Source organism: Dipodomys ordii, unplaced genomic scaffold, assembly GCF_000151885.1.
Source record: "Dipodomys ordii isolate 6190 unplaced genomic scaffold, Dord_2.0 Scaffold8, whole genome shotgun sequence".
NCBI classification, from domain to species: domain Eukaryota; kingdom Metazoa; phylum Chordata; class Mammalia; order Rodentia; family Heteromyidae; genus Dipodomys; species Dipodomys ordii.
In genome coordinates, this window is record NW_012267224.1 from 28,076,840 (window position 1) to 28,087,938 (window position 11,099).

At 43.5% G+C, this 11,099-nt stretch overlaps 1 protein-coding gene across 1 annotated transcript in view; it reads left to right on the plus strand.

Annotated features, from left to right (window-relative positions):
* The first annotated feature begins 2,213 nt into the window (after positions 1–2,213).
* Positions 2,214–11,099, plus strand: part of Thegl (theg spermatid protein-like) — a 36,267-nt gene continuing 27,381 nt past the window's right edge. The window contains exons 1-2 of the mRNA XM_013008927.1: positions 2,214–2,842; positions 7,307–7,351. Of these exons, the coding sequence (XP_012864381.1) occupies positions 2,214–2,842; positions 7,307–7,351 (674 nt within the window). The remainder of the gene's footprint in view (positions 2,843–7,306; positions 7,352–11,099) is intronic.

Below are 11,099 nucleotides of genomic sequence, written 5' to 3' on the forward strand. Positions count from 1 at the left end.
ACAGTGGACGAGTTGGGCCTCAGGAGGCCCTCTTGGTCAGTTCCAGCCCAACACCGAGCTGACCCCCACTCCACAATTCACATGGCGGGGTTCCAAGGACCCCTGCTCCACACGGGGGTTCCAAGGACTCCTGCCCCACAAGAGGAACTGGGACGTCTCCCACTTCCTCCTGGGTTGTCCTGCTAACACATCTGCTTCGACAACCCTTTACACAATACGAATGGGAGCGGCCGTCCTCACAAAGGAAAACGAAAGTATAAACAGACATATGACAGGACAAGACAAATTAACGAAGACAGCGCTGTTTTACCTTTGGAGTCTGAGGTCTCGGGGGTCTTTCGGGGGATCCTGGACAAGCCCCCACTAATATGTTATACCTAGGTGGCAGAAGCCCACAAGAAGACCACGGAGAGTCAGATTCTACAGCTGTTTTAAGGTTTTATTTAAACGGGCTGCAGCTCGGGCCTTGTCCTACACTCCGACACAGCGGAGCCTAGGAGGAGAGCCAGCCCCGAGCTAAGGATTTGCAGGTCTTATAAAGGCACACAACCAACTAGGTGTTTGGATTACCACCATGTGTTGCTCTGCTACACAGATTTTGCTGATCTTTGGTTTAGTTTAAACAAGCAACAAGTGGCCACTGGCTCAAAACTTTAACCCTTCAATAGAAGCTTTTAAGATGAAGAATGAATGATATCTCTATTCTTCCCTGTTCATGTATTTGGAGAATTAACTAGAGTTACTGATTATACGGAGTGTGAGAGAGGGTGATAGAAAAAGAGAATCAAAATGAAGTCAATCTATAGCTATATACTGGTGCCAATATATAGCTGTGGTGTGAACTAGTCATTCTGTATGCTCATTCTGTGTGACCATTACTAATCTCTCCCCATGAAAAGACTCCCTGGGAGGCAGGGTCATGTTGAAATGATGATTACAGGTCACGCTTTCATACCAAGAAGACCTGAGTATAACAGTTGCAGCCAGCTGTCTTAGACTCTCTCCCTCCCTGGGTTATTTGTGGAGGTGAAGGAGGTGTTGCCGGAGACTGATTCCAGGGGCTGTCACATCTATCACCAAGCTATACCTGTCCCAAGCCCCACCCCCTGCAGTCTTTGGGCACAGCCTCTATGACTCGCCTCTTGCATATCCATTGTTAGGAGAATGCCCCTTTCTGATAGGTTGACAGACTTTTCATTTAGTGGTTGGCTAGTTTTACTGCTTAGAGACTATCCTACCTCTTGAAGGTAGATTGGCATAACTCTTTGCTGATTGTTTATAGTTTTGAGTTAGAGGATGCTTTATTACCCTCCTCCCCCTGTGTCCCAAAGGATGCTCCCCACACTGCTTTTGGCCAGTACTAGGGTTTGAACTCAAGGCCTCATGTTCTTGCTTGGCTTTTTTTTTTTTAAGGGGGTGGGGGATCCTGGGACTTGAACTCAGCCTAGGCATTGACCCTGAGTTTTGTTTTGCTCGAGGCTAGAGCTCTACCACTTGAATCACAGCTCCAAGGGCAGGAAATCCTGTGAGATCCTTCTTATAGCTAATAAATCATGGAAAAAGCCAGAAGTGGTTTTGTGGCTAGCACCGATATGCTGCTTCAATGTTAAACTTGTACCAAATATCATACTGATGTCACTCTACCCTTCTAACCCCCATTACAAATGCTGTGCAGTTACTAGAAGCTGATGGCCTTAATGAGTTGAGGGAGAGTCTCCAAATATTGCCAGTCTCTGCATCTGCCAGCCTTTGTTTTGAGTCTGTGCCTGGGATCCTCTGAGACCTAACAAAGATCTGGCTCTTCTGAGTGTCGCGGTAACTACACTGGTAGCTGCAATGCATCAGGGCCTGCTGGACCTAGAGGATGTGAAACTCTTCTCCCTTGACCGGAAACTGAGTCACAACACACAACCAACCCGCCTGGGCTCCGCCCCTCTGAGCGCTGCTGAGGGGGGCTGCACGTCTCCATGGCAACGGGACGTGGAGCAGGGGGAAACTTGGGGCTGGGCTGCTCTTCCAGGGCTGGGCGAATCAGTGAGGACTACTCTGCTGGGAGGGGCGGGGCGTGGTGGTAGGGGCGGGGCTAGCAGGGCAGGGACGGGCGTGGCAGGGCGCAGGCCGCCCCGCCTTCGGCTACGGCTCATATAGCGATCTGCGCCTGTGCAGAGCGCCGCCTAGGCGAGATCTGCACGTGGTGGGTACTGCTTAGAAAGATGGAGGACCTGGAATTTTTGGGTTCTTGCGCAGAGTCTGAGATAACAGAACAGGAAACGACAGATCTATCCGCTTACTCGGACATCTGTCAGAATCCCCTAGTGCTCAGGCTCCTGAACGCACACCCAGAGGAGACTGATGAGGCAGACGAATACGAGGAGACGGAGGAGGACCAGGAAGCAGAGGAGGAGGACGACGACGACGATTTGGAGGTGGTTAAGAGGGCCGACCAGCAAGACCTGGGAGACAAATGCGCCAACTTTGACGAGTCAACCAAATCCAGTGACTCCTTCAAGCTCCACAGAGTCTTTGAACCCTCCTCGCACTTCGAAGCCCCTGCACACTTCAAGGCCTACAAGCCCTCCACGCACATGGAGGCCCTTAAACCTTCCATACACTTCGAGCCACATAGAACCTCCTCACCCCCTAAGACGTTCGAGCCTAGTACACCCCACAAGCTCCAGGGGACAAATGTGGTCCACACGACCCGCAAGGCTCAGGAGCCTACCCTGTCCCTGGAGCCCCTCAAGCTCCAGAAGGCTGAAAAGGTGGACTTGCTTCCTACGGCTACAGTGATACTGTCCCCTTCCCTCATCACTAGATGTCCTCCACGGCTTCCTGAGGCTTCTCAAAGCGGTAGGTGATACCCCCACCTCAGAAACCCAGAACCCCCATCCATCTACACCTTGGGAGGCTTCAGGGGAGGTTTGCTTGCTTGAAATTCCTTTCAGATCCCTTAATTCTAATTCTAACTACCTGCTGCTTTGCAGTCACCTATTTTTGCCCTTCTAGGGACTCATCATAGGAGATTAACATCCTGACTGTAACAGAAACTACGTACTCCATTGAACCTCTATTGACCCCCTGACCATCCTTGATGATCTTTGAAGGCCTTCCTGTACAGCAGGCCACTGCATATGGGTTACATGGTCCCAGAGAGGGAAACAGTCATGGAACAAGTAGTCAAAAAGTGCACTAAAGTCCTCACTATCTTAGTCCTCACTAAGTTCAAAAGATAATAGGACTGAATGGGACTTAGGTATAAACACTCTCCATCTGACCACATTGACCTTCTTTTGTCCACACTGACCTGACCACTCTTTATCACACACTTTCACTGATTCCTTCTCATCTATTCTCAATTCTATGGTTTGTTAGTGCAGTTGGGCCCTTCAATGTCTTCTACTTCATAGCTCTTTGGCTATCCACCATACTTCCAAGAAAACTCCAACCCTGGTTAAACCCAGCAATCCATCCTAAACCTAAGCAGTGACTCCTGCTATACAAAATTGCACAACCGTATTGACTGGTTTCATTACCACAGTTCTTAAGTTGGTCATTTGGTTCTCCCCAGCAAGCTCACTTTATTTACCTAATCAGTAACCTCCACATCTTTGACCCCACCTCCTTGAAGATTTGACTTCATTCTTTATCAAGAAAGTAAAAGCAGTCAATCATGAATTTTCTTACCCCAGGTCTATTTGTCTTATTCCCATCTGTACTCATATTTTTTTTTAAATGTTGGTATCAGGGTTTGAATTCAGGGCTTGGCACCTGTCTCTTAGCTCTTTTGCTCAAGGCTAGTACTATACTACTTTAAGCCATAGTTCCACTTCCTGTTTTCTATGGTTAATTGGAGATATGCCTCTCGAGTTCCTAGGATTATAGGCATGAGCCACCAGTGCCTGGCTGGATTCTGTTTTTTTTTTTCTCCCTCCCATTTGAGGGAGGAATTGTGCTTCTTTGTAAGAACCCAAATCCTCCACTTGTGCTTTAGGTTTTACTCATCTTCTTACAGAACTTTGTCCTATACCCATTTAGTTTTTTTTTTCCTTTCCAATGGATTAGTTCCTTGGCATACACACATATTCTAAAATCTATCATCTTAAGGTGGCCCTTGACTCCATGCTTTCTTCAGAACCCCATCCCTTCCCTATCATCACTGTTTTTTCTGTTACTATAGAACTTGTCAGATGAGCTGTGTATACTCGGTCTCTATTTCCTGAAGCTACTCTAGTTAATTTCCATCCTGTCCTTGTGCATGGAGACTTCAGGATGCCCTGGGTCATCCAACTGGCTTCTCAGTTCTCTAACATCCTTGCTTGGAATGATCTTGTCTTTCATTCCTATCTAAGGCACATACCAAACTTGTTCCTGTTATGCTTCCTGGAAATGCTATGCCATTTCCAGATTCTGTCTCAAGTATGCTTAACCATAATCTATCTTTTCAATTCATTCCTCTGTATCTTCTTTTTTGTTTTAAACTCTTTTAAAATTATTATAAAGGTGATGTCCCGAGGGTGTACAGTTACATAAGTCAGGTAACAATTTCTTTTTGGGCAATGTCACCCCTTCTCTTGCCCTCTCCCAGGTTGTCTCTCCTGTCCCCTCCTATGAGTTGTATATATCTTCTTACAACAAAATTTTATCTTCAAAGGAGCTCTAAGCCAGGTGCTCATGCCTGAAATCCTAACTACTCAAGAGACTGAGATCTGAGGATTGCAGTTTAAAGCCAGCCAGAGCCAAAAAGCTCATGAGACTATCTCCAATTAACTACCAATTAACTACTTGAACCATGGCTCAAGTAGTAGAGTGCTAGCCATGAGCACAAAAGCTTTAGGACAGCACCCAGGCCCTGAGTTCAAGCCCCAGGACTGCCCTACCCACTCCCCCCCCAAAAAAAGTGCCAACCCTTTAATTCTGCTAATCTCTCATTATATAGCATTTACTTTAGGACTTTCTGCCCTTACCTTATCTTTCCAAACTTGCTATCTTTCTGCCTCAATCTCCTGAGTGCTGGGGTTACAAGTATGTACCACGATGTCTGGCTAATTCTTGCTGGCATTATGAAAACATATAAGGACAAGAGAAGGGTAAAAAACCTCACCAAAAACAAAACAAAAATTGAGAATAAAAGAAATCACAGGCTATTTCCTGTCTCTTCACAATGAATCTGTACCCATATATAGTCTGCTTTTTCTCCTGTTATTAGTCAATGAACTGTTGCCACTTCTGTTAAAGGCTATTCCCTGAATCTATACTAGATGCCATCTCATCTAACTTCTCTAAGTTCTTTGTTCCTAAATTAGTCCCTCTTTTTCCTGTATCATATTCTTTTTACTGGGTCATTCCCATTGGCATACAGATACAATAACTCCTGTCTAAAAACCACCAAACACTCAAACACCAGCTTTCTTTTAACTCTATGAATCCATCCATGTTGCACTCAGTTTCTCTATATTTTAAGGGAAAAAACCCTCAAAATAGGTATTATCTTTTTCTCACTCATCTCAAGAACCACTTAGATTATGCTGCCATCCCTCCACTTAGCTGAAATTGCTTTTATTGAGGTCATAATGACCTCTGCCTGCCAAAATTCAAAGGCAAATTCATCCTCATGGTTCAAATTTGACATTTATCTATCTTAGAAATCTTTCATTATTTATTTTCTGGAATACCACTACCTCTACATCCTACCACATGGATTGTTCCTGACTCAGTTTCCTCCACTTCTGAGAGTTTAGGTTGTAGTGACTGATGGCTCAGTCCTCTCAAAGTCTTCTAGAACTTTCCTCATTCACTAGGTGAGATCATCAATTCTATTGGCCTTCATGCTGGTAACATACTCAGTTATCTCTTGTCTCCACTCCAGCCCAACTCTCCTGTTTTCTAACCAATTATTTCTTTAGCCTCTCTACTTGAATGTCTACGAGGCACATGAGATAAAGTGGAAAAAGCCTTGACAACTTTTTTAAAATAGTTTTTTATTGAGATTAAGTGATTACATAAAGTTCACATATTTCACAGTACTGTGGAATAGTGATACTTGGTTAAAGTCACAAACACATTTTAACCTTCACAAGGCAAATTGTCATTATCATGGTCTATAAAGTTTTTGAATTCTGTGAGCTTTGACCATACAACTATTTCTTCCACATCAGGTGATGTTTACATTTCTTTCCTTTTGCTTAGTGTAAGCTGTTCCCTCTTTCCCTCTCATTCCCTCCCTCCCATTACTGTCTTTGAGTTGCTTAGTTCATTTACATAATGTCCAGTGGACAACTTTAAAAAAAAATCTTCCTCCAAGCCATTAGCAAATCCAGAATTTTAAACAATTATTAAGTTGTTGTATAAGGGGTTACAATTCCAGAAGTGAGATGATGAGTACCATGGGATTGGTCAGTGCCTTCCCTTCATTCTCCTTCATTTTCCCTTTCCCATCCCTACCCTCAAGTTACATAGTTTATTTTTTACAAAATGTGCATTGAACATAATGACTATTTGCTCAGAGTTAAGACTTATAAGGTACTTAGAACAGATGATATATGGTAGTATGTTTCCTTATATTACCTCTTGGCAGCGTTTGACACAACTACAACTGACTGGGCAGTCCCTTCTCAAACACAGGTGGCAGGAAGTGGCACTATAGCTCAAGCGGCAGAGCGCTAGCCTTGAGCTGAAGAGCACAGGGACAACACTCAAGCCCAGAGTTCAAGTCGTAGAGTACTACCCTTGAGCACAAGGAGGCTCAGGGACAGAGCCCAGGCCCTGAGTTCAAGCCTCAAGACTGGCAAAATAAAAAAAGAAAGAAATGCTTCCTTAGGTGTTGGAGGCATGGCTCAGTTGGTAGAGCACTAACCAATGAACGAAAGTTCAAGTCCCAGTCTTGGACCTAAAAAAAAGAAGAGAAGAAATATTTCTTTAAAAGACTTATGGTATTGAGTGCTGGTGGCTCACACCTGTAATCCCAGCTACTGAGGAGGCCGAGTTATGAGGACTGTGGTTTGAAGCCAGCCAGAGCAGAAAAGTATGTGAGACTCTTATCTTCACCAAAAACTACCAAAAAATTTGGAAGTGAAGCTGTGGCTCAAATACACACACACACACACACACACACACACACACACACACGCACACACCAACAACAACAGCTTATCAGTTGCTTCAGCAATGCCTCGTGTGTGTGTACTGGGGCTTGGAACTCAGGGTCTCATTCTCTCACTTGGCTTTTTCATTTCCCTGAAGTTACTTTTCCTCACTCTTTGATTTGCAATGTTATCTTCATTCCTATCAAATCTAATTGTTGCTTTCTTTTTCTTTCAGCACGACCTACTTCCTGTGACTTTGTAAAGAAATGGTAAGAGTAGCTCTAGTACTATTTTCTTTTTTTTGGGGGGGGGGTCCAGTCATGGGGTCTGAACTCTGGGCCTGGGCGCTGTCCCTCAGCTCTTCAGCTCAAGGCTAGCGCTCTACCACTTGAGCCACAGCACCACTTTCAGGTTTTTTCTTTTTGCTTATGTAGTGCTGAGGAATCGAACCCAGGGCCTCAGGCATGCAAGGCAAGTACTCTACCACTGAGCCATCTTCCCAGCCCCATCTAGTACTATTTCACATAAGGAACTTGGTGGTCAGCCAAGCTGGTGGGGGCTGAATCATGCAGGCAGAAAGGAGATCTATCCTGGAGTCTCCGCCATGGAGATCCCTCTGCTTTCCTTTGCCATAGGCCCTTTTTGAATCACAGTTCCTATGGGACAATGAAGTAAGGAGTTCCCTGTGGTGAAGGACAGCCACTCAGATTTTCACTGGCTTGCTAGACTCTGTAGTATATTTGTTTAATAGAAAAGATGAGCCTTCCAAGAACTTAAGACAATCTCATGTCATCGCTTTTGGGAGGTCCTAGGTTAGTAGACGTCAATCCTATCCTGGCCTCTAGTTTAAGTACAGCAGTCAGTTAAATCAAGAAAGTTATGTCTAAGCTGAGCACTAGTGGGTCACACTTGTCATTTTAGCTACTCAGGAGGCTGAGACCTGAGGATCTACTTTAGAAACCAACCAGGACAGAAAGCTCCATAAGTCTCTTCACTTAACCAGCAAAAAGCTAGAAGTGGCTCAAGTGGTAGAATTCCAGCTATCAGCAGAAAAAAATCCATTAAGATCAAGTCTAGTATTGGCCAAAATAAAAATAAAAAAGATGAAGGAAAGAAAGAAATATAGAGAGAAAGAAACAAAGGAAAGAAAAGAGAGAAAGGGAGGGAGGGAGGGAGAGAGGGAGGAAGGAAGGAAGGAAGGAAGGGAAGAAAGAAAAAGAAAGGAAAGAAAGGAGAAAAGAAAGGAAGGAAGGAAGGGAAGAAAGAAAGAAAAAGAAAGGAAAAAAGGAGAAAAGAAAGGAAAGAAAGAAAGAAGAAAAGAAAGGAAAGAAAGGAAGAAGGAAAGAATTTACTCTTTTAAGAAGTAGTTTGAGGGGCTGGAAGGTGGCTCAGTGGTAGAGCGCTTGCCTTGCATGCCTGAGGCCCTGGGTTCGATTCCTCAGCGTCACATAAGCAAAAAGAAAAAAAGATTCTAGTGCTGTTCCTGATATATGACATTTATCTAAAAGGTATAATTGAATGAACAAATGAAGAATTAAATAAATAACCAAGATGCTGTAAAATTCTCAGATAAGAGGAAACAAACTTCTCAGGGGCACTGAAGTTGTAATAAGGCAAGCCTCACAAAACATACTGAATTAAATATGTGTGAAATGGATTTTGAAGGATGAATATAGCTGATGAGTAGGTAAATAGGACCAACAGGAGAAGAGTATTGTAAAGTAGTGGGAAAGCGTAAGGAAACATCTACAGAAGCACAAAGATGTAAACTGTGGTTTGATAAATAGCAAGCCCAATGTGGCCATGGAATATAGCACCCTGCGGACAGGGTAGATGGGAAGGTATATTTCGCTCTATGTCAAAGGCTGTGGATGTTATGGCTAAATGTATTTTGCCCCGAATGATGGGACGTCATTAAAATCAATAGGCAGGTGAGTAGTTGAGATTCAGAATAATTCGGTACTATAATCTAGAGTATAACAACTCCAGGTTAAGGAGAGAAACTAAGTTAAGTAGTTCAAGGACACCCTGCAAGGGACAATGATTCCATGTTAAACACAGTCTTCAGGTGTGTCAATGACCTTGGGCACAGGTTGGCAGTGGTTTGAGAAAGCCATTTCTTTCTTTCTTTTTTTTTGGTCGGTCATGGGGCTTGAACTCTGGGCCTGCCTGGGCACTGTCCCTCAGCTCTTCAGCTCAAGGCAAGCACTCTACCACTTGAGCCACAGCGCCACTTCTAAGAAAGCCATTTCTTTATTATTACTATTGTTGTTGTTGATGTTGTTGTTATTATTATCTTAAGTAGTTGTACAGAGGTTTTGATTCAATATATCAGTTTATAAGCACAAAAAAAAAAAGGAAAAAGCCGGAAGTGGTGCTGTGGCTCAAGTGGTAGAGCGCTAGCCTTGAGCTGAAAGCTGAGGGACAGTGCCCAGGCCCAGAGTTCAGGCTCCATGACCGGACTCACAAAAAAAAAAAAAAAAAAGTAGTTTGAGGGGCTGGGAATGTGGTTTAATGGTAGAGTGCTTGCCTAGCATACATGAAGACCTGGGTTCGATTCCTCAGTACCACATAAACAGAAAAAGCCAGAAGTGGTGCTGTGGGTCAAGTGGCAGAGTGCTAGCCTTGAGCACAGAGAAGCCAGGGACAGTGCTCAGGTACTGAGTTCAAGACCCAGGACTGGCAAGAAAAAATTTTAAAAAGAAGTGGGTTGAAATCACTGTATTTTTATTATTGTTTAACCACTACAGTTAAATTTATTGTTTTCATTTATTTTGTATTTTCTATTTCCTATGTCTTGTAGTTCTTTTTTTTAAAAGCTGTTACCAGTGGTAGACACTATTGCATATTTTTGTGTAATGCTTTTCCGTTTTCTAAGTACTTTCTTACAAGAAATCTGAAAAGTAGGATAGGGCATATGTGTCAGTTAGCAATTACCAAGAGGAGATGGAATGCAGAGCAGTATGTTGTTTGCCCAAGGTGGTCTCAGGGTGGCTGAGGGGAGACGTCAGGAATAACAGTTACTGGATATTACAGGTATTCATTCCTTAGTCCACATGACTTCAGATGAGTAATATCTGCAAAGTGAGTAAACTTTCCAGTGGCAGTGAAAATAGTTTGTACTCACTTAAGTTGTTGGAGATTTTTTGTTTTTGTTTTTGTGCCTGTACTGCCTGAACTCAGAACCTGGGCACTGTCCCTTAGCTTTTTTGTTCAAGGATGGCACTCTACCACTTGAACCTCACCTCCATTTCCAGCTTTTTGGTGATTAATTAGAGATAAGAGTCTCATGGACTTTCCTACCTAGCCAGCTTTGAACCATGACCTTCAGTTTTCAGTCTCTTGAATAGCTAGGATTTCAGGTGTGAGCCACCAGCACCAGGCATACAAACTTCTTTCACTTAAGAAATCATTGTAGGGCTGGAAATGTGGCTCAGTGTGGTAGAGTGCTGGGTTTGATTCCTCAGTACCACATAAACAGAAAAAGCTAGAAGTGGCGCCATGGCACAATCAGGGATAGCACCCAGACCCAGAGTTCAAGCCCCATGGCCAGAAAAAAAAAAGAAATCATTGTAAAGAGAATGGTTACAAATGTTTTTGTTATTGTTATTGTTTTTATTGATTGTAAAGGATTTGTGCTAATTCCATCATTTGCCTCTGTACTCCCTAGTTTCTTATATAAATGTGCTATGTTTGATTAGTTATGAACAGAAAGCCAGATTGTAGAATGTAAAAGAGCATTTGGACTGAGAGGCTTGGTGGATGGACCCTCTGCAGAGGCTGGATATCATCTCCATAAACATTGCTCTACAAACAGACTTATTGCTCTGCATCTGAAGTATGGATTTAAGAAAACTCTCTTAGCTATTGACTAAGAGACTACTTAACAATGAAGAAAGGGTACAGCAATGCTATATTCTTTTTTGTCTTCAAGAATTAAAACCTTGGGCTGGGAAGGTGGCTCAGTGGTAGAGCGCTTGCCTTGCATGCCTGAGGCCCTGGGTTTGATTCCTCAGC